The following is a 24329-nucleotide window of genomic DNA, read 5'->3' as shown; positions in this document are numbered from 1 at the left end:
TTTTCTTATTTTAAGTTTCTTGATTAATGACTTTACCAGTAATTTCAGAGGCTGCAAACTTAGTTGGTGTTTGTATTTAGTGAATCAAATCAGTATTTTGATGGTAATCTTTGATTGCGTCTTTATCAGTTAATTAATTTGCACGAGAATAAGAATCTTTCAAAAATATTATCTCCCAGTCACTACTGAACATTTTCAGTATCAGATGGGTTTTCTTTTCTTCTCATTTCAGCAATTGAAACAAAACGCAGTCTAATAATCACCTGTAACTGGATTAACATGTATCCAGATTGATCAACTTCTGACCCTGAAGTTCATCCTGCTTTGCTGGGAGCTGCTGGGTTAAGTGTGGGGACATTTCCAGTGTGTTCTGTGTAATCCCTGGAAGATAGGGGCAACAGTTCCAGTGGTCACAAGATGGTCTCCATCAAATACTATCAGCCTCTGGTCTCCGTGACAGCTCTCATTATTGGAGGCCACCGAATAGTTACCAACTGATAAAAGCATATCACACTGCGGAGGAAATTGAATTCTGGAGGACATAAATTCTGACTGGGAGAGATCAGAGTCTAAAGCTAATTTAAGAAAGATTAAATTAATTTCAATGACACCCATTATATCTTGGAAGAAGTCGGTACATAACATAATGTCGCTCTGTTGCCTTGAGATAAGAGGATAGTCATTTTGGACTGGGCACAGCAGCAGCTGAGGGTGAAGCCCTAATCCCATTGGTGCAACCTTTTTTACAGAACATCATGGAGGATACAGAGTGTGTGACAGCCATTATTCAGAGAGGGGATTTTCTAAGTCTTTCATTTCAGTGTGATAATTTAATTGACTGCTGACCCAAAGCCTCCGGACACAACTTGCTTTCATACCCAGCCAGCTCGGTGCTCGTGTTTGCAGTCATACTGTATTTCTTGTTTGGTGCCACATAAATAGTTGTTTGTTTTTTTCCCAAGAAGACTTTTCAAGCTGATACTTTAACTTTGCATCTTACATTACAAACGCATCTGTTTTGGAAATATGTATAAATAAATTGTGAGGGGCTTGAATGAAATTAATGGATTATGTGCTTTATTGGAGACGGTCTAAATGAAGGAAAAACGCAAGAAAATAATGAAACATCTTTAAAAAGGCTTGCCACTTAATGGAGTCATAACAAGAAGTTATATTGTTCTATTAGACTCTCAGACTTTCTGAAAAAGGTTTTAAAGTGGTTCCTGTTTTATGAAAAACGAGCATCTTCCACAGTGCAGGCTGGAATCTTATAAATATAAAATTATAATGCAACCATATGAAAGTCATACATTTAATGAAAATAATACATACTACAGTCAGCGTTGAAACATGGAAATGTTGCTGCTTACAAACATAAGCAATAGCGGTACCTGATTGTCAGGGCAGAAGTCTGCCAGACAAACAGCTGCTCCGCAAAATCTCACCACCTAAAACAGTTCAGATCACATCAAATTCATAGCAATTCAGAGACTATTATAGATATATTCACACTCACTACGAACATTTTCCTTACCACAGAATGTTGCAGAGCGAAGAACAGACACCGGTCCGCGTAACTGTCCCGAGGACTTCACTCAACCCCATAAAATTCACAAAAAGGAAACAAAAAAAACTTAATTTCAGCAGAAATTATATAGATCCACTTTCAGGTTTTTTACAGGATTTTTACAGGATTGCCTCTCATTCACCCTGTGTTGACATATGGTGTCCATCTCCAAAAGTTGTGGTAGCTTTATTCGTTTAGCATGTGGTTGTCCATCCAATATCATGGTTTTTTTGTTTTGTTTTTTTAAAGATTTTATGGCTCTAGTGACTTTTATTCAGAGGTGGACAGAGTACTCGACCCCAGGACTTGAGTAAGAGTACAAATACTACTGGTCAAAATTTACTACGTTACAAGTAAAAATAGCTCAGTCAAAATATTACTCGAGTAAGAGTAGAAAAGTACTTGCTTTTAAAGGTACTTAAGTATCCAAAAGTAAATGCTTTTAAATTTACTTTAAGTAAAAGTAAGAGTAAGAGTAAGTTTCTTATTTTCCACATCAGTAAATTACTATATTTTTTCTAAATTAATTTAAGGATCTTTTAACTCTTATTTCTGAGAATTCAATGTTGAGTTGTTGAAAGCAGAGAGGTAGTTCTGCTTCGGCAGACACAATAAACATTTGAAAATAAATGTCTGTGGTTTGTCTGTGCCCTCGTTTTTTACTCAGAACTCAAACATTGAGTTAAGATACGGCCAAGGATTTTATGAAAGTCCCTGCTCCGAGTCCGGCTCATTATCAGACTCAGACGACTCAGCGGATTGTCTTTATTCTCCTGACGCAGGCGTAGCCATTGTTGCGGCTCTGTCTTGACAAACGCAGGCTACTTTGGCGGTATCGTTTTGAGGAGGCTTGACGTATTTCCGCTTTACGTACATCCCAGTGGAGAGCGTGCACTGTGATAGGTCTCCTCCTTTGACAAAAACAGCTTGTGTCCAATAGGATTTTAGGGAAGAAGAAAAAAGAGCAGACCTGAAAGTAATGAGTACTTTTCAGCCTTCCTAGAAATTTACTCGAGTAAAAGTAAAAATATTTGTCTTGGAAATGTATTCAAGTAACAGTAATAAGTACCAAAGAAATCTAATACTCAAGTAAAGTACAAATCCTCTGGATATGTACTTAAGTACAGTACTCAAGTAAATTGACTCCGTTACTGTCCACCACTGCTTTTATTGGATGTATGCAAACAAATAAGCAGGTCAGAGAGAGACAGAGTGAGAAAGACATGTAGCAATAAGCCACCTACTGGGACTAAAACCTGGTCCAGCTTCACGTGGATTCTGTGCGTGAGGCAACACTCGACCAGCTGAGCTGTTTGGTGCCCCAGATGCTTGAGTGTTTACCAGCTACTTGAATTGCTGTATCTGTTGTTAGTCTCCGTATAACATGAGCTGTACTATATGTGATATGTTACTGAGAGCATCATTTAGTCTGTCTTTATACAGTACTTTCACTGTGTGAAAAATGGCCTTGTCTCAAGACAGAGTCCTTGTGGTCGAGCTGTCGAAACTGTTAATGGATTACAGGCGAACAGTGATGCAAAATGAATCTCCTGTTAGTCCCTAGATAATATAGAAACTGTTTAAAAGTTTAATCAATAACTCTGAAGTTGAAAGCATGCAGGCGCTGGACTTATTTGGTTACAATAAACAGAACCACAGCCTCCTCTAAATCATGATGACAAGCAGAGTCATGCTAAATCACTAGAAAAGGAAAATAAATGTCTGCGAAACTCTATCATCTCCGTCTTCGTGTTTCCCTGAGGATCAGTAGGATGCACGCATAAAGACAGTGGAAATGTCATCAAAACGGCGAGTGAAGTATGTGAACACGGAGTATTTCTTTGCATATGAAACCCTAATAACATCTAAGGGCACGTTAAGATCCAAAGCAAATACTTCCCTCGTGTTATTTGTGGGATTTTGGCCACTGGAGTGTTTTTGCAACGTTTCAGATCAGGAGAATATTCAAAGGAGGGGCAGAGTTATTTCCATAAATAACACACACCTTTGCAAACGTGCCTAGAAAAATAAATCAACAAACAGCAAATCTTCACTTTGATTCAATCCCCTGTGGATTTTTGGTTTCAGTGATGTTTCATCTTTGAGGGAACAAATAATACGGTGTTACAAATGCGTGTGCTTATGCAGCATATTTCATAATCAAGGTCTCATTAGAATATAAGAGGAAATAATTTGCTAAAGAAAGAAAAAGTGTAATAATGTGCACTTGTGTGCAAAACACGCTTTTATCTTGATGCCTGTGAATGTTACACAAGTGCCCTTTTCTTTTCTGAGACCCAATAATACATCATCACCCTCCCTCTCATCTTTCCTGTTGTCATGATGATTTTTTTTAAGGCCCTGATCCGTCCCAGACATGATATGTAGATTTGGATCCTCGCATCCATCTCTCCCTCCCGCTATCCCCTTCCTGCACTTCATCTTGCGGGACTGTAACCTATGGTCGCCAGCTGTGCGGGGAGCCCCAGAGTGTGTTTACACTGAGCTGCACTTTATCACAAGCAGCCGCACAGCTGCCAACTTTACTCGCAGCGTATTCCAGCCTCCCTGCCTCTGGCAATGTTTTTTCTTTTTTTTTTTTTGTACCGGTCACATCCAACACCAACGCTACACGCTGCTTTTCTCTTCAGCTGCCGCCCTGCTAGAGAAAGTGGGGTGAACTGTTAATGGCCTGTGGAGTGCAAAAATTGGTGCTCATCACGACTAACCCAAACCTGAAACAAATCCAATTCTACAAATCACTGTTTCACCAGCAGCATATCTTGTCATGCAGGATTTAACCCAGTGCTTTTTGTCTTCAGTGATGTGCAGAGGTGGACAGAGTACTCGACCCCAGTACTTGAGTAAGAGTACAAATACTACTGGTCAAAATTTACTCCGTTACAAGTAAAAGTAGCTCAGTCAAAATATTACTCGAGTAAGAGTAGAAAAGTACTTGCTTTTAAAGGTACTTAAGTATCCAAAAGTAAATGCTTTTAAATTTACTTTAAGTAAAAGTAAGAGTAAGAGTAAATTTCTTATTTTCCACATCAGTAAATTACTATATTTTTTCTAAATTAATTTAAGGATCTTTTAACTCTTGTTTCTGAGAATTAACTCTTTGAAACCAGCTGCACTGATGTGCTGCTTTTAGAACCACAATGTTATATAAAACCTGCAGAAACACCAAAAACAAATCAAATGAATGAAATTAGTTTATTAACAATCATGAACTGAAACCAAATGAACCTGCACCATCCAACTAAGTCTGGATCCCCCTCAAAGACCACTGCTTTACAAAAAAAGCAGGCGCATTGTTGCGGCTATGTCTTGACAAACGCAGGCTACTTTGGCGGTATCGTTTTGAGGAGGCTTCACGTATTTCCGCTTTACGTACATCCCAGTGGAGAGCGTGCACTGTGATAGGTCTCCTCCTTTGACAAAAACAGCTTGTGTAAAAATATTTTAAAAGTAAAAATATTTGTCTTGGAAATGTATTCAAGTAAGAGTAATAAGTACCAAAGAAATCTAATACTCAAGTAAAGTACAAATCCTCTGGATATGTACTTAAGTACAGTACTCAAGTAAATTTACTCCATTACTGCCCACCACTGGTGATGTGTCTATTGTGTGTGCATCTCTGCTGGCCTCTTGTTGATATGTTGATACTGTATTAAAATAGCTCCACTATGTTTGGCCTGGTAACAGCATAAATCTGCTCCGAGAATGTCGGGGGCCTGGGTGATGAGCAGCCTCCTTCCCAGCCGACCTCCTGTCCCCAGGCAGACAGCGTGGAATACTTTCTCCTTCTCTCTTATAGGGTCCCCGGTGTCCTGGCAGCCTATCAGAGCAAAGAGATCTCCATCGCCTTCCCACCCTCAAAGCATATCAGGAGCTGCTGGTGCAGACTTTTATGCAAGGTGACAGCTCCTCACACTTCAGTGTTCAGATCACCTCAAGTAGCTCAGATATCGGAAAAAATGAGCACACTTCCCACCGCGGTGACCAAATGTAGATTGACTGAGGGCATCCGCAGGCCGCAGCGCCTCTATCCTCCTGTCCTGTCAGAACAGGCCTGCTGGTAACTCTCTCTGCAGAAGAGAGAGCAGAGGAGTGTGGAGACACATCAGAGGGGAAAGCTGGCTGCAGACAGAAGGGGGAGGTGGAGGGGGGGAACACTTTGAAGCCATTGGAGGTGATGTCAAGTTTGCTTAGACTCAAGGATGGTGTTTGAATATGCTGGCCACTAATATGGCACCAGTATCTCTGTCCTCGTCTCTGTTTTCTGTCACTATGTACAATCTTGGCTCGTCTCCTCGGCTCCTGACAATGTCCTTTCACATCATGTTATTGCACACTTGGAGCTGCAGTCAGCAATCCGTCACTCAGCTTCTTTGTCTGAAAGTCAGGCCCATTTTTTGCCGTTAATGCACTCAGTGGCTGCATAAAAGTGATGAAGAATTCACTTTCTGTCTTCCTGTCAGAAAATCATTCACAGTGGACCTAGAATATGGCTCACTGGTTGGCCTTATTTACACTTGGATGGAGGTCCAATCTCTATGACCTGACTATAGTGGCATTATCCGAGCAGGAATTACGATGAGCAAGTTCTTCATTAATGTATTCCAACCTTTTTTTGAATCCAATGTGGAAAGGCACTTCCTCGAATGACGAATAGGGGCTGCTTTCAAAAGAGAATTGATTTCCAGCCGAACAGCTCCAGCTGTAGCCGCAGCATATCTGGAAGAGCTTGGCCGGAGCTCTTGCAGTCCTTGATTCAGGTCCAGCGGTCATCGCTTCAGTTATTGTTTTAGTAGCGAGATCTGAGGGATGAACGGACAGATTCAATGAGGAATCCGGCACATATTCATGAGCAGTAAATACATAACTGACAACACAAACTCTCAGTGCCGTTAGGTAACCTGTAGCTAATGTAAAGTTGGTTAGCATCATAGGTTAACATGAGCTAAGCATGCTAAATGTTCCAACCAGCTGCCTGTTCAGCCCATTTGCCCATTTTTGGACTATCTGGAGTTGGACAGAGTCAGTTCTTGCTTGTATAGAGTCGGCCAGAGCACCTACAACTGACTCATTGAGACTTTGGCAAGGACATCTGTACCTTTCAGTATCAGGATGAGGCTTTCAATGTTCACCTTTCAGAAAACATTGGAAGATCCTGCTCTCACCTGTCTTATGGAGTTTATGCCCAAAAAATCTAGAAACATGTCTTAGGGGCACTTGTGATACTGACTCCAGGTATCACGAGAGGATAGGAAAAGGGGTTTTATTTCAGTCCATTTACTAAATCCTACCAAATCCTAGTATAGCATTTTCTTGGATTAAGCTGTCAGGATTAAGCTAGAGGATCACCAAAGATATCCTGAGGCCAATCAAAGCAACAATGCTTTTAACTCTGCTAATGGTATCTAAAATTATGTAATTACAGTTCGTACGTAGGAACACAACCTTTGCCTCATATAAATGAGCTTGCTAGCACTAGCGCAAGCTAATGTTAATGGCCACTATTGTCATGAGTTTAGTCCGGATAATGGACCTACCGAGTATGAGACAGAGTTATAACTTTCACTCCAGTGTTAGGTAGCTAGCAGTATCTTATCTTCATAAGTTTTAGCCTACGTAGTTCTGTGATTTCAGATCTACAACTTGCTGTGTAGCACTAGATGTGAAGTTCTGTAGAGTTAACTTGTGTCTTTCGAAATGTGAGATTACAAGTTAGCAATGGAGGGGGAGCAGTAATTACCAATACGTCAATCTGCCGTCAAACCCACTCGTCAGAAACCAATGAGCTATGTTACAAAAGGGTTTTTACGATTCCGTTTATAGAGTTTGATATGTACACATAGGCTAAAAACACCCTTGTAACATTCATGCCCAGAGGAAAAAACTAAACTATTCTGAGTTTTGTTTTTTCTCTCTTTAAGTTGATGCTTTTTGGTCCATTCGTCTACAGTCAGCTCAGTCTGAAATAGAATAAAGCTTTTTTTTGTTCCTTCTAATTACAAATTTCAAGCTCATTGCTCAGCGATTTCAGTGATCCCTTTAAAGAGTACTCACGCTGTCTCCCCTGAGGCAGACACATGTTTTCAAGGTCAAAATTTGAAAGGCGTTCATGTTCTGCTATCATAAAGATAAACAGAGCAGCTTTAGATCACTGGGGAGGTACTAATTTAATTTATAGGACAGATCATTTTCCTTGTGATTCACATGGTGTGTTTCATCAAAACAGGACAAATGTAGTTCAGGAGAAATGTCAGCTATTCATTTATTGAATTTCATCCATTTATGAGTTTATTCGGTCAGTTGTTCACAGAGGATAAAATCAGCCATCATTTCATGGCTGCCGAGCAGTCAGACACAACCCTCCAGTGTCTTCAGCTGACTCTTCTGGCCCTGTCAAGTCGTCCTTCAATCCGGGAGTCTGAGCAGTCGCGTGGAGGTTGACATGATTGCCTTTAAGCAGCCCCTCTTAGCCAGTGACACACAGCTGCAGCCAGGCACCTCTTCTGACAGTAAGAGCACCATGATGGATTGCCTTGCCAAAACTGCTGATCAAAGGAGGTTAAAGTTCAGATGTGTGTCTGGCTGCACTAGGCATGTGCAATCACCAGAGATAGCTTTTCCTGTTGAAATATCCAAGCAGGAGGCCGGATCTGATGATGGAGCTGCGGGATAACTTGGTCATTAAATATTCCACATTGATCATACTGTATATTAAATAAAAAGAAAGCTAGACTTGCCTGGATTATTTTGATTTGGCATGTCACGGAGGGTTCAGCTGAGCCTCATAATTATGTATTTAAGAACAAGCTTCGTACTTGACATGATGCCACTATCATAGCAAAAAGGCCTCTGTTTTTTTTTTTTTAACCAGCATTCATACAAACATAAATGCTTGTAAAATCTAATCTCTGGGACACAGAGGCACCGTACAGAAAAGAGCAGACACATAAAGTTTGTGACATGTGTCGCGCTACCATCGAAACTCCACCACTGATGTACGTGGAGCTGACAGCATCCCAGCCACTGAAGATGGCTCTGGGACATACCAAGTTTGGTATGTGTCAGTTCTCATTGTTGTCAGGATACATCCAATGTGAAGTCAGAATACATAAGCAGTTTCATTAAAAAAGAAAAAAAAAAGAAAAGAGAAATTGTATTAAACAGCCCTTGTTGAGTGACAGAAATCTTTTTCTGATATTTGTGCTCTTCTTCTCAAAACATTTATGTGGGTGGATACCCTGGCCTGTAAAGCACATTAAGAGTACAGTGTATTATCTGTAGTATGCACTAGTCTTTTTGAGTTTGTATTCAGGGTCGTGCCGAAAATTATACTTTGTATTATGTTTGACCCCATCAGAATGAGGATTGTTCCAAAAGAGCACAATAAAAGATGAGGTGAAACAGAGACGGAGGATGACGTGCAATTGTCTCATCTTGAAAGCATTTATGAAGTTGCATTTGAATGTTTTAGCAAAAAGTGACATTTATATAAAAAAAAAGGCCCTCCCCCAGGCTTCCCTCTCATTTCTGCATAGCTGGGCTGCTCCTGAAATGTTAGAGAAAGTCACGTTCTCTGGTGTTCACATGTGGTTGCAGACCTCTCTGACATGTTTTGTCTGTCTAGAGGTACTATTGATTGTTAAACATAATAAATAATTATAAATATGGATTCAAGTGCTTCTGAACTCGCACTAGATGATAGAAATGGCTCGAGAAGAGCAGTTTTATTCTGTGTGTTTAATTTCTTTTAAACTTTATTCAAGGGGAAATGAAGCATAGTGAAGTATCCATATCTAAATATCCTGGGAGACTGTTTAAGATGAGTATGGACTCTTATTTCTGGGCCATATTCCCATTAGTGGCATTTATCATTGAGTGGGAAGATGGTGTAATAAGCTTGTCAGTCTGCGTTGGGCTGAGCTGGCGCTCTCTGCAAAGAAGAATGGACTGCAACCCCAAGGAGCTGACAGCCAGTCGATAATGTGGCAATTAATGTCATAAATAATTCTGAAGCCAATTATATTAAAATGGACCCCATACTCTAAAACAGCTCTTTATTTCCTATCATTTTATGATGTGTTCTGCGTCTAACAGCAGCAGAGTTTCCTCTTTATTTCAACATATGGTCGACATATGGCGAAGCCATAATGTGAGGAATAAAAATCAGAGAGGCCACGCGGGCGATTTATTTGTTGATTTAGTTTGCCGTTGACTTACGAACGCTGTCCGAGTCACTGAAGCATCAACCCGCAGTAAAAGGCAAATAAAGTGTGTAAAACAACTTTTAATATAAATGATACCATTGCTGGCTGGTTAAAATGGGTTCAGCTCATAAAGAATGTGAGTAATCTAATGGCAGTAGTGGTTAAATATATCAAAAGCTCCGTCTGGCCTTGGAAGGGTCAAGCCTGCTGTGATATATAGGGAAGAGTGTGATGGCTGAAGGTCGTGTCAGCGTCTTCTGCATAATGCATGAATCCTGTAATTCTCTCTGACTCCAATCTTCTGAACCTGAACCTTGGGATGAAAATTTTACTAAGTAAATCAGCAAGCATGCTGGCATTTCTATTAACCTCCAGTGAGGACCTGATGGAAACATGAATCACAGTAAATAATATTGTGCAAATTGTAAATCATGTTTACAACTTGGATGAGAAGTGATGTTGGGGGACGTTACCATCTGTTTGCTGTTTGTTGCTGCTAATTTCTTCGCAAAAAAGTAAAACAGAAGGCGACTTAAATTTGCTGAAGCATAATTTGACCCAATAAAAACTGCTCAAAGATGCAAAATTGCCACAGAAGTTAATTCAGCGTGTTATTTGCAGTGAAAAACATTTACAGATGGTATTTTACTTTATATACCATTAAAGTTTTGATATTCTTGAATTGCACAGGTTCCATTTTTCTTATGATAAATTGTATTTCTAACTTAAAACACTAAAATGCCAAGAGCTTTGATTTATGCATTCATGGAGAGAAGCAGAAGAAAGCAAATGTTGACCTTTACTTTGAACATAAAGGGTCAGTGTGTAGCAACCAGGCCTCGCAGGCAAATTGCCTTCCAGTACTGGTGATTTATCCTTGCAGCGGGATGAAATTTGTATCTTTTGCCATTTGATTTCTGTTTTCCCTTGCAGAAATGTTGAGAGGCATATTTCCTCACTTTGTAAACAGGTCACATGAAACAATCCTCCTAGAAAAAAAAAAAAAAGAAAAGAGGAACAAATGAATTTGCGATGCTGGAAATGTTAAGTTCCCAGTTCATCTCAAAGAATGTTTGCTTAGTTGCAGACTCTGCGTTTGCGTCAAAGCTCCCCTGACCTCCTTTATTTCTCTATCAAAGGGTAAACTAATGCAAAATGTATATGGCCCTTGGCACAAAAGATAGTGGTGCGCCTCAGAACAGGAAGATGTGCACTAAAAGCTCCAAACATCTGTGTAAACACATGGCTTTTTTCCAACCATGTAGACAATATTCTTATAGCCTTAAGATAGATGTCCAAGGAAATATATCTTGCCCTGGGGCCAAGCTGGAATGGCTTTGAACATCTGAAAAACACTAAGCTTCAAGCAATATCCACTTTCAATATTTAAGCTTGACTGCAAAGCACAGATGAATTCAACCACTGGTTTCCATTTGGCTCTTTGTTGTTGAAAGCTTTCCATCAATTTTACCAGTGCAGAGTGGAAATCTTCATAAATCTTAATGGTGGAGAGATATGTAGCACTTTTTTTTTTTTTTTTTGCTGTATCATGTTCAAGCTCAAATGATCTTTCTATGACATGGTTAAAATGGGAAGGGACAAACAGAACAACAAAGAGAGAAGCCTCTGCCTTTGTTGTTCTTTAATTCTGTTAATAGCCCCAGGTAAAGATTTATCTGCTCTTGTCAATTTACCTCAGCCTCAATATAAAGCTCCAAGGTCACTTTTTCCCTGCCTGGCCCACAGGATTAAATTGTCATGTCCCTCTAATAGGCAGCACAGGGAATCATTAGTCCAGCTCAGCTGCCTGACTGATAGGCATTTCAGTCCAATCATGGGAGTGTGCAGCCACAGGCCAGCCACTATTGACACTTTGTCAGGACGGAGAGGGGACGCCTTAATCAGCCGGGACACTCTCAACATTGATTTGACAAGCTGCAGTAATGACCCCCTTGTTTTGGTAAAGGATCACTGTTTATCCGGGCTGGCATTGATGCACTCGCAGTGCTGCATTGTCATGGAAACTATTATCAACGGTGCAGCTTGGCAAGAAATCTCTTCAGAGGTGACCATGGACTTGTTTTGTTGTTAAATATTCTAAGATGCAAACAGAATTTTTTTGGCTCCCTTCAAACATACGCGCTATTATTTCTGTCTCAAGTTGTCACATCTGTGCAACAAGAATATACATATTCATGGGCTTTTTGAGTTCCATCAGCATTATGCATTATTATACCCGGGCTCTGCAGCATTTGTCATGTGTCATGATTAGAATTTAAATATAGATGAGTATCTTCTCCAAAATTCCCTATTTGGAGAGTTTTCTGAGATGTAATTTTCAGTTAGAGCATTCTGGGGTTGTTGATTTATGATTTTGTTGATGCCGTTATCCTGCTAACTGAGTAACTCTGGAGATCATGGCTGCTGTCCACGAATGATACACGAAATGCAAAATACACAAAAGAGAATTTAGCAACCTAACTAGTAGGCAACATAGTCAGCAGGGAGCCCACCATAAGGGATAGATGACGTCTTGTTTGTTAATATTCACACAAAAATATGGAAATTTTTCAAAAAAATGATGTATTTATAATACATAATACACAAATGTCTAACATCACAGCTCGCATTAGCTCACTTGGACTCTTAAACATAGAGAACATCGTCACACACAACTGCTGCATAAAACCACCATTAGAAATAGCAGACTTGGTTTGAGGACTACTGGTTATATTCTGTTTGGCATTTTGGCCATTATATTTTTTCTGACAACATAAGTGTCGGGTAAATGGTGGCACACATTTGCAAGGCCACACAGCGGCAACTTGCCGTTCATAATGTAGCCATGCCCGACAACATACGATCCTTTTGTTGAATATTTCACTCTAAATGGTGCTTAAACGTCCAAAATGATGGTCATGTATATTTAATCGAGGAAGAGGATGAAAGCGAACGACACCAAAAAGCCATTAGGAAAATGTTTGCTGCAGTTGTAAATCGATTGAGACGTGGGTTCAGTTTCGTGTAAACGTGGAAATAATCCGAGCTGAAGCGTTGACCCCTGGTGGTCATTGGAAAGAATGCCGGTTTAAACCAACTCAGCACCGGCCTCACTTTTTAGATACAGAAGATCCATCTTTTATATCCAGGGAATGATTTTGATTGCAGGCCATTGGTGCCCCCTCATTCTTGGCTGATAATCCTCCTACATGTACAACAGTGTCATTGTTTGGCTGATACTGTACAGTATGTTACTGCTCAGAAGAACCGTTTTCACATTTATTTGTCTCTCTGCTAACTCATTAACAGACATTTCCACACTTCTTTATGTGTGACTCATAACCTCAATGCGATTGGACTCTTAACTTTTGGTTTGTTAGTGCAGCAATATATTATTATAACCTTAAATCATCCAGCCGAACTGAATTTTTCTTTCTTTTAGATGACCTTAATTTAACAAGTCTTGTTACTACATCCTAGTACTTCAATGCAAATGGTTTTTAAAAGGTTGTTTTTTAAAAAAAACAAAGGTTACCAATCTAAGCCATCTTAATTTCAGGTAACACATTTATAATTAAATAACTCACACCATAAAATCCATCAATACAGTTATGGTTGATACATGCACTAATCGGTGCGTGTTTTCACAGTGATGGTTACACACGTTTGTTTGCTGACAAGAGGTGACACAGCCGCTGGCAGGAGGATCAGGGAAATCAGCGTCCTCTCTGCGAGGTGTTAGACTGTAAATATTATTGGCATGCTGACAGTCTCCCACAGTGCCGTGGTGTGTAAAATCGTTAACAAGCAACATGATGGGCTTTCTCTATCCCCAAGGTGAGAATGTGGAGTGTTTTTATCAGCCATTATCCAGAGGGTACCCAGAGGTGTCCTGCAACATTTGATCATCCTGGCAAACACAGTGTGGTGTTGTGTGTGTGTATGTGTGTCTTGTCCCTCTTTAAAAGAAGTGTTTAAGGTGGCTGAGAGCTACTGTATCGCAGTGACTTGTGTTCTGTGCATCATGTGGAAACGTCGGCGATCAACAGCCGTCAGAGACAAGTCTGGGAAGGCACGACATGACATACTGTAGAACACAATACATCTGCTTTTAATTTGTGAAAATACAAAATGAAATCATGTACAGTTTATGTACAAGTCTATTTGTACAAGACGATAATCTGTCATTTATAACTGTGTGTTATAACATAGACATCAACTTCAGACTGCCATTGTATTGAGAAGCCAATGTGCTAAAAAAAAAAAAAAATTGTCCAAAATAATACAAACTAGTCTGCAATGAAGTTCTCTCAACCTCACAGGTACTGTCAAACATGATCACACTACAAAGAATTACTTTACATTAACTTTTACAGATTTTTACACAAAAAAATGAATTGCTTCTGTATGGTGTTGGATAGTTAAAACAAGAAAAAGAAAAGTTTTAAGACTTTTGAAATGGTTAACTTTAGTTGTGGTCATCTCCGGGAAATGATTGCTTCATAACGAGAACTAAACCGGAAGCCTCTTTTCGCAGCGGTGGGCTCTCCTCGAGTCCTCCGTTGGCTTCAGCACTGCCTGGCACGTTACTGGCACCGAGGGACACGTGTGTTCTGTGCCAGTAACAATGTCACAGCTTTTTACCCCAGATCCCCCCCTCACACACACACGCACACACACATATACATCCAACATAGGTCCTAGGTGGAATTTAGTGGTATGAAGTTAGAATTTCATGGCCTGCAGTTGATTTTTTTTGTTTTCTTTTTTTTGTCATTTCTTCCTGAAATAAAGTGACATCAGTGCCAATATAGCTATGTTCTATAACTTCAACAAGACAGGATTCACACCAACCACGCTATGCATTCCATGGAAACACAGAAATAAATGATGGCTGTTTCATCAGATGTAAATGAGCTTTCTTTCTTTGTTTGCTTGGATGTTCACCGAGGTGGAGCGCTATGCTTTTTCAACACATAAGAAATAGTCAAAGTCAGTTTTATGATAGAGCTGTTTTTCATACATCTACTAAAAGCTGTGATTCAGGCATTAAGATTGCTTATGGAGTACATTCAGGTTGCCTCGCGGCCTCCAGGACAATCCTGTGTCAGGCAGTGCTTACAGCCAAGGGAGGACTTAAAGGTGCCCACTTCATGCGATATGCGGCTTTTTCTCATTTTACTCGCTTACAGACTTAAATATGGTGTCAGGCTCTGACATGAGTATTTGGATTTGCTGTCTTTAGCGTCTTACGTGGATGAATAGCGCTTAAGCTGTGACAGTAGACATGTGAGATCAACAACAAAACAGCTCTATCATAATTGTCTATTGACCAAAACGTGAAGAATAAAAAAAAAAAAAAAAAAAAAAAAAAAATTCTTTATGTTTGAATCACGGAAAAAACAGTTCTGCTTCAGTCATCGCAAAGAGAAAAAGCAGCTCGAAAATGTCCATAAACTTGAAAAGGCAAAGATAAGACAAATATAAATGGATAGCGATAAGGCTGAAGCCAAATTCCATTTACATATGGACACTGGCCATCGTAACCATCACAAATGTTGTGAATTAGCTCCAAATGGCAAAGAAAATCACTGAGAATCAGTCACCCCCAATGCCATTGTGGTGGGGTCGCAGCTGGGTGTAAAATACACAAACTGTACAGAATAAACTGCAATACAGGGTGACTTTGATGCAGTTGTAGCAGTTGTTCACAGAGAGCTAAGAAGGCAACTTTTACAATTCCAAATCTCGATAATAATAACCTCTTTTAATAATAGTAGTGGTAACTTTTGACATAGCTCTACTCAAGTGACCCTCATTCCCCACAAGGAAGCGTAAAGACTCCTGGAGTCTGGTCACTGCTAAAGAGAAGCTGTGCATAATAAGAATGAGAATAATAATAGCAACATTTCACTACAATGATTGTCTTCATGGTTCTAAATCAGCTCAAATATTAAAGTAGCTGCAGAGGTGAAGAAGGAAAGCAGTTTGTCTTGTCTAATGTCAGCTGATGATTTATGTTTGCAGATGACGAGATATTTCCAGTCCCATGCAAGACACCTAGACATGAAATCCTCCGGGAGTCGGGGCTGTCGGGCGTCGGCGTGGGTCCAGAGCTCAGCACTCGTCCTCTGCTTCTCTGATGGGTGGTATTGAGCTGTTGGTGGATTTATTGAGACTGACTTGGTTGACGGCGAGAGTATTCACAGGCTTGATCTGTATGGTCCTCAGGTGGGTGTTCTCTGGTTCATCTGTAAACCATGTCTTTTCTGAGAAAGAGCCAAAATCACGAGGAGACAAAGAGGGAGGGATAGATAGTAGATCAGATAGTTAATGCTACGTGGAGGTCACTTACTGTTTGTGTTTTACGTGCACACTCAGTACATTTTAAAGAAATCAGCACTTAAATTGATGGGATAGATAGATTTTTGACATGATAAAGACTCCAAAGTGGGGTTTTAGTGAACCTATAGATATAACTAAATGTCCCAATCCTCCCAGATGTGATGTCACTATTTTCATAATCAAAATCTTTTTCATTTTTTCCCATATTTGTCATACTGCTGTTGAAACATGCTGCTCTACTGGGCAGACATACATGCAGGTAACCACTTAATCAAAATCAGTCCCCAAATATTCACGGTGTCGTACTATAAAATCAATCCTGTATTTTTAACCACACATTTCATTGATAAATGAGTTTTGTTGAGTCTTGGATACAACTTTCTGACCGTCTGACATTGTACTGTATGTCACTAGTAAACCATACACTTGGCAACGTCATGCGTTTTCATAATCATGATTTTAAACTAGGACCGTGACGCTACAGTGCATTCACACGGATGTCAGGAGATAATAGTTTCCAGTGATAAAACATCAGACGTCACATGATACAGAATGTAGAGAAGCAGGATCAGACCATTCAGTTGCAAAGAATATGGTGAGGTGTGTTGCATAAGTCTTAAACATGCGGCCCTGATGCAGACAAAACTACTCGGCTTTCATTCAGAAGGCGAACAACACGTATTCAGTATTCAGTATTCAGTGTATTATCTAGCATCATGCATAACCATTCACTTCCATACCTTGGCCCACTCTATTCATCCTTGTTGCACTTTGGAAAAAGAAAGTAGTACACTATATGTAAGCTAAATGACAAATATGATCATCAATGACAGAAAACTGTACAGCATGATGGTTGAAAGCAATAAAAAAAAAAAACATGTGCACATGATCTCATTACACATGAATGTAGAGAAGGTTAAATGTAGGTTGCAACCAACTCAACAAAAAGGAAATTAATCATATCAGAAAATCTTGACAAGCCGTACTTGTGCAACTGGAGCATGTGTTGAGCAGCCGCGATGTTTCCATGCCTGTCGCTAAAGCAGCTGGAGATGATGTCCATGTTTCAGATGGAATTCAAAACCCAAAGACCAGCATGCAGCGAACATACGGATTGTATTATTGAATAGGAATGAACAAATCCAGGGTTTGATAAATGGTATCAGGCAAAATGTAAATGAATGAGCATGTTTTGTTTTAAATTAAAAACAGAGCAGATTACTAACCATAGAACGCTTGAGAGGATCATTGAGCTGCTGTGATTTGTGAGGTTTTTTTTTTTTCAATCAATAGAAAATACTTGTATATTATATTCCACCCCCATTGTTTCCAGAAACGTTAAGGCATTTGTAATCCAGATACCCCAGTGACAGTAGGGATAATTTTGTGCTGAAAACTAAATCCTTTTCATTATTATTGTGTGTCATATATAAAATTACCATTTTTATGTCAAGAGCAGATATTGGTGTACAAGTGATTCTCAACTGGGGGGTTGCGACCTAAAAAGTGGCTGCAAACCCATTTTCAGTGAATCGCGGGCCTTTGTCACAGGTTTAAGGTAGAGCTATATATTTTTGGGGTCTTTTTAGAACTATTTCTCAGTTTTTGCACTTTTTATTTCATGTATTTTGCAGAAAAACACCAGGTGAGTCTGTTAGAAATAGCTGTTGCTGAGATGTTTTGATTGTTATGTCCGCCCTCTAGTTGAAGCTTGATTATGTGACTGAATATTTTTACTAGTAAAGTACTTGTTATATATTCAGTAAGTGGGTACTCAGCTACCGTTACATATTTCTTGATTCTTTTTGAAAGCACTTCTCAGATTTTTTATTTCATGTTTGTGCATGAAAGCACTGTTTAAACTGCATTTTTTTCTTTAAATAAATTTGGGAACTAGAAATTTTCAATTTGATTCATGGCTTTTCATCACAGTTTGATGGTGGGTCCTGGAGCTGGACCAGACGGGAACCACTGGTCTAGGGCGATATCCTTTAAAAACATTTAAACATTAATTTTTACTTAAACAGTAGATGCTGCGTGTGGGAGTTCTGCCGCTCATTCACCGCACAGCTTATTCATCTTGCCTGTAACTGAATATCCTATTGAAACTGTGTTCGAGTTATGACCTTCTCACTTACAGACCAACCAGGTGTAGTTATTGTTGTCTTTTCTTGATATGAGACACACCTGTCAATACCAAACACACTTAAAGTGACAATGTGTAATGTAAAACCAAAAATTCAATTTATACTCCATACTCAAATCAATATGGGGCAAAGTGATTTGGTCTACCCTCACGTAAGAAACGAGAGAATGGATAGTCCCCCCTCATCAATTCGATGTCAAATGTACAGTCTGGCAAATCAAAACCCCAAATCTGATTTTCAAAACCCCAAATCTAAGAATCGAAACACAGAAACTGCAACAAAGAAATTAAAATCTCGAAACCAAGCCTGCAATAATTTTTCTCGGTTACACTTTTCTTTCTAAATCCATCCCCATTTCTGAGGTGTCTTTCTCAGTTGCGCTCCTTCTTTTTGCATTGCAGTTCTGAAATGATTCAAACCAGCTCTGCAAGATCAATACATTTGGTGTTGAACTAATGCCATAGGAACTTGACTTACTCTACCGTCAATAATGTTTGGTGAAACAAAAACCAGCAGCAGTTTACTTAGCAATCTAAAAGAAATTTGCCACGTTCTGCATCAAACTCAACATCTTTGCTGTCCACGAGCTGTCTCCAGCGGTGGGAAACGCTGCTGATATTTACTCTGATTTTAGGTGTGTTGTTATCTGTTTCTTTGGTTCGCTTCTGAATAAGCCTACAATCCTATAAGCTTCAGCCATCTTTGCTGTTCTGTTCACCGATCCTAAAACGATAACTTGAGGGCAGTCCCTACATGACTGACAACAACTTCAAGTACGCCCACAAACCATGCGACTTCTTCATGTTATTGTTTAGTTCTGAGGCCACTATGCTGCTCACTACTGGCACACATGGCAGAAACTGGTATTACGTTAGTTATTTACGAAGCTAACTCAACAGCCAAATACATAGCAACTTGGTAAATTTGGAATATTTCAACCTACAATCTTACACATCCCTCCTTTGTAAGTGCATGTGTAGTTTTTTTGTGACAGACCTAATGTCGTAATGACCTTGTTGTAAATTGTCTTTATTGGCAATCATTTAGATTTTTCATATCAGTTATATCAGTTGTGATATTAAATAAAGGTTGAATATTCATTTTTTTAAAGCCCACTGGTTGTCACACTCGTTCAAAACGGACAGAATCAAAACCTAAATCAGGACCAAAGTCTGATCCCTTGTAGCAACAAGTTTTTTTTCTTTCTTTTTTTTTTTTTATTCTATGAAAGCAATGCCGACGTTGAATCAGGACACATGCTTCTCTTAGTTGCTTGAATTTTGAGGTTTGGGAAGGTTACCTTTAGCTGAACACTCCTGCAAAAGATTTATAGGGCCTAACAGAGACACAAACTGAACTGGCTGCCACAGTCCTCTGCAACAAGGATGCAAATACTTTATCTTTACATAAGAAACAATTTTTTTTGTTTGGTTTGCTCTTGTTTTAATGCTAATATTTTGAAAGAATCTGCATACATGCGTATGGCTGAGTGGGGATGATTGTGATTTTTGAAATTTGGTCATGTTTTTTTGTATTCATTTAATTTATTTTTTTGATCATGACCTTATTGTGTACTGTCACTGTCAAATTTTGGTAATGAATTGTGGGTAATTACAATCAGTAAAATGCCTTGGAAAATAAAATATCTAACAAAATCTCCAGTTCAAGTAAAAAATGGCATTTACATGTGAAGACAGTATAATTATAACCATGATGTAACTTTATTAACAACAGTAGCAGCTTGTACTGTCAGAATAGCTTGTTGACAAAATCCATACTTTATGGTGGCAGGTAACATTTAATCGAAATGATGCCATTTTAATGGAAATAAAAAGGCATTAAGAGGACAATATTTCATAGACATGACATGATAGAAACGTTTAAGACATAGAATTTAAAAGTGCAGAATCGTTCAAGTACATTAAGGTTAACTTTTAAATAAAAGTAAAACAAATGCATATGTCATTAGAGCCAAACCTGGAATTCTAAGAGGTGAAAAGTAGGTGAAAGAAGACTCTTTAACAAAAGAAAGTGCAGAAAAGCCAAGATCTTGAAATATTTGTCACCTCAAACTGAAACAGTAGGTACGTAAAGGATTAGGGAGCTAATATAAAATATATAAAACAAAGTTTTGTCTTGCTTTCAAAAAACCTTCCCCACATTTGAACAAAAACTGAGTTGACTAAAACTGGAAGGGTTTTGCTGTGTGTGCAGGTAAGGGCACTGCAGTGACATTAGACATGGCATTTTAAAATAATAACAGTGGGAAATCATGTGAATCAGCTGCACACGTATGATCTGAAATGTCATTTAAATGTCTAAAAAAGCTTGAACTGAAACAAAGTAAGTAGTTTACCCTCTTCTGCATGTTTACTTGACTCTAAGGGGCAGATTTAGTTTGTGAACCCTCTTTGGCATGAACAAGTCAGTATTTAAGAGATGTAATGGCACAGTAAGTTAGGACCTTGAGGACGTGTAAATAGGAACGTGTTGCATTTACCAACAGTTATACTGTGCTAGTCCCTTCCAAATTAAGCATTATTTACTAATAGGGAAACAAAATACACTTTAAATTTTGCTCTTTACATGGCTTTTGTAGTTGCAGCACAGAGGAGAGAGAGAATAAAGGAAATTATTTTCCAGTTGTGTAAAATCATTTGAACTGTCAAAAAAAAATACATTAATGAACATATCAATTCCCAAGTCACATCATTAATATTTACCTCGAGGTATTCAAAGACACGCTTAAACATGCGAGTAGATTTAATCTTGTGGTATAATTAAAACTATTTGCAGGTTTATGTGTTTGTTAGTTAAAGCAGAGGATGCAGTGACACACTGGAAGGATTACGTTCACATGCCTTAATTTTCTGGAGTAATAGCTGCTTAATAAGCTCCCAGAGGTGCACATCTGGCTTTTAGAAAGGCTGGCTGTCACGTAAGTCCAGCGACTTTTCCTTCGTCACTTCTGTGTGCAGGCTGATCCTGAACCTTGGAAAATAATTTCTGATTTGAATATAGTTAAAGTGAAGCGTGAGGTCTTACTAGGCTCATGGAGGAGTTTATTTGTCAAACTGGACATACAGTAATAAATGCTCTTTTTCTATCTGAGCCGTATAAGAGCGTATCTCATGTTCAAGATTACATGTGCCATGTTGTAACAAAAAGGAAGACGCAGCGTCGTTGGTGCTGCGTAACTGCAGGTTATTCACGTGATTATTCACACATCTGCCTGTTTGTGAATCTAGCGCTACGTTCAGACTGCAGCTCAATTCCGATGCTCATGTGTGACCTTTATCGAAGTTTTTTAATGCAAATCTGACCCAGGCCGCTTTCATACATGGTCCTTAACCGGATACATAACCAATGTGTGTCGAAACGGCTGCAGTCAGAACGGTCATGTTGCATTTCATCCGACTTTGATGTCACAGCAGATGATTGTCTTGAAAGTCTAGAGGAGAGGCGCTGACAGATATATTCAAAAGTCTTCCCTGACATCCTGAAATTATGGCTGAACTCTGTCAGGGAAGACCCTCACGTCAGGATCCCACCTCTCCTGGTTCTGACTCCGCATCCGCACACACCTCTGTACAGATGTAGCAGCCGCTGCTGCACAAAAGGCCATCCTTAACATTTGTGCTCTCCTTTTTCTCAATCTCCTTCTTTCCTTCATTAGTTTGGAATAATTGTGTTGGTTCCGACTCTGCAACCGCACTACGACGTCGTGCTTTCCTCTGCACATGCATGTCACTTCAGGGCTGTGTACCGTTCAAACTTTTAAGCGTGATAAAGGTCACATTAAAATGATAATGTGAACGACCACGCAAAAAATTTGGGTTTTGGTCAAAAATGTGATTTTAAGAACTGCAGTATGAATGTGGCCTAAAACATACGGTTACTGTTTGGTCGTTACTGAAATTAGATTTCACTCCACACACCTATTTACAGTGTTTGTTTCTGTTTCTGTTTTTTTGTTGTTTTTTTTTTCTGCTGCCACATTATAAATTTGCCAGTTTAGTAAATCTGCCCCAAAGAATGCGTAAATAAGAATATTGTTTGTTTAATGTCATTATTTAGTAATGAATCTGGCTTTTGGATGCATTTAAAATAAATAAAACCAGTGACAAAATGCCTCTTTAAAATTAGAAAAGCATTATCCACTACATAAAAACAACAGAAATATTCACAAAAAAAGAAAAAGGTCAGGAGAAACAGAAGACCTGACAGTTTCTTAATCTGACCTGCACATTGAGGCTGGTCCTGGTCAAGGGCTGAAACGCATCATTTTGTTAAAAATAAGACAAACAAGTGACACCAACATGCACATGTAGACAAACACAGAGGCCATATTTCCTCAAATAAAAACTGAGTTTCAGACAAAAGTCTGGGCTTTTCTAGCCGCGCGGTTTGTGGTCAACATAACCCAACTAAAAGCCCCCCCAGAACGGACCAGGCGGGGGGGAGAACGAGCATAAATGGGAAATGCACGATTGCTGTTACACTGCACATGGAAGAAATGAAAATAGAAGAATTGAATTAAGTAAACACAGTGTTTTTAAAATTTACTTAAAATAAATGTATTAATATCAAACAATAGTTCAGTTTGGTTTATTCATTCTGGACCAGTTTGCTCTGCTGTTGCAGAGCTTTTATGCAGATTTTGAACAAACAACAAAATGATACCGTGCTGGGCATGTTTTATTTAAAGCAACAGTTTAATGTAGTAACTTTACAGGTTGGGTAGATCTTTTTTTCAATAAATGTTTGCTTTTTCATCAGAAATTCCTTTTACACATCAGCAGCACACGATACTCCAACATCAAATAAGAAACATTAATCTCCTGACAGTGACAGGGCTGTAGATATTGGACCGCTAGCTTGTCTCTTTTTCTTCTGTGATCGTGTTCATGTGCTTTGGAGGTGTGGCTTTAGAGGCAGGTCCGAGGGAAGGGGGTTGTACATTTTGATTGTGTGTTTGCAAATACTTCCTGACTCTTATTGTTTTCCCCGGCATCTCCTAACCCAAGCTTTAAGTCCGTAATTAAGTTTTATTTAAACGCTAGGGTTCAACCTTTGGAAAGCATGTTTTATGATGGATTAAAACTTCAGGATTGGAAGTGTGCGACAAATTCTGGAGGCAAATAAGACATAATTTTGCGCATCTATATATCTCCTCCAACCCCACCGCTGCCATTCCTCCCACTTCCCTCACCACCTACCTACACGACATCAATACCTGGATGAGCAATAACTTTTTAAAACTCAACGGCAATAAAACTGAGGCTCTTCTCATCGGCTCCAAATCCACCCTCACCAAGTCACAACCCTCTCCCGCCCCTCCCATCATCATCGACGGCTTTCCGGTACCCTTTTCCCCCCACGTCAAGAGCCTCGGCGTCATTTTGGACAGCACACTTTCATTTGCACCTCACATTTACAACATCACCCGGACTGCATTCTTTCACCTCCACAACATCTCCAGACTCCGTCCAGCACTGTCCCAATCCAGCACAGAAATCCTGGTCCACTCATTCATCACATCCCGTATTGATTACTGCAACGCCCTCCTCACTGGCCTCCCAACCAAACTCACCGACAAACTGCAACTCATACAGAACTCGGCCAACCCGGATCATCACCCGCACCAAGTCATCTGATCACATCACCCCAGTCCTTATCCAACTCCACTGGCTCCCAGTCCAATACCGTATCATTTACAAAAACCTCCTCCTCACCCACAAAGCCCTTCACAACCTAGCCCCCACTTACCTCTGTGACCTATTGCAAGATTACACCCCCTCCCGTACCCTCCGCTCAACCTCTGCTGGACTCCTTTACACTCCCACCTCACACCTTAGCACCATGGGTGCCCGAGCTTTCAGCTGCTCGGCACCCAGACTCTGGAACTCCCTCCCCCCACACATAAAACAAATAGACTCCATCACCACATTCAAAACACAACTCAAAACCCACCTGTTCAAACTTGCCCATTCACTATAACCGGACATCACGCACTACTTCCCACCAGTTTGTTTGTCTACTGTT

General features: G+C 39.6%; 1 protein-coding gene across 12 annotated transcripts in view; it reads right to left on the bottom strand.

Annotated features, from left to right (window-relative positions):
• Positions 1-13902: 13902 nt before the first annotated feature.
• Positions 13903-24329, bottom strand: part of LOC133419317 (calcium-activated potassium channel subunit alpha-1a-like) — a 118627-nt gene continuing 108200 nt past the window's right edge. For 8 of the 12 annotated variants that reach the window (XM_061708413.1, XM_061708410.1, XM_061708415.1 and 5 more), the window contains 2 exons: positions 16878-16906; positions 13903-16061 (listed from right to left, as the gene is read on the bottom strand). In XM_061708413.1, coding sequence (XP_061564397.1) covers positions 15910-16061; positions 16878-16906 — 181 coding nt within the window. In that variant the 3' untranslated portion in view covers positions 13903-15909. The remainder of the gene's footprint in view (positions 16062-16877; positions 16907-24329) is intronic. The other 4 variants (XM_061708417.1, XM_061708422.1, XM_061708418.1 and 1 more) reach the window with 1 other exon arrangement.

The sequence above is a fragment of the Cololabis saira genome, chromosome 19 (genome assembly GCF_033807715.1).
Source record: "Cololabis saira isolate AMF1-May2022 chromosome 19, fColSai1.1, whole genome shotgun sequence".
NCBI classification, from domain to species: domain Eukaryota; kingdom Metazoa; phylum Chordata; class Actinopteri; order Beloniformes; family Belonidae; genus Cololabis; species Cololabis saira.
This window is presented reverse-complemented; position numbering and strand designations above follow the sequence as displayed.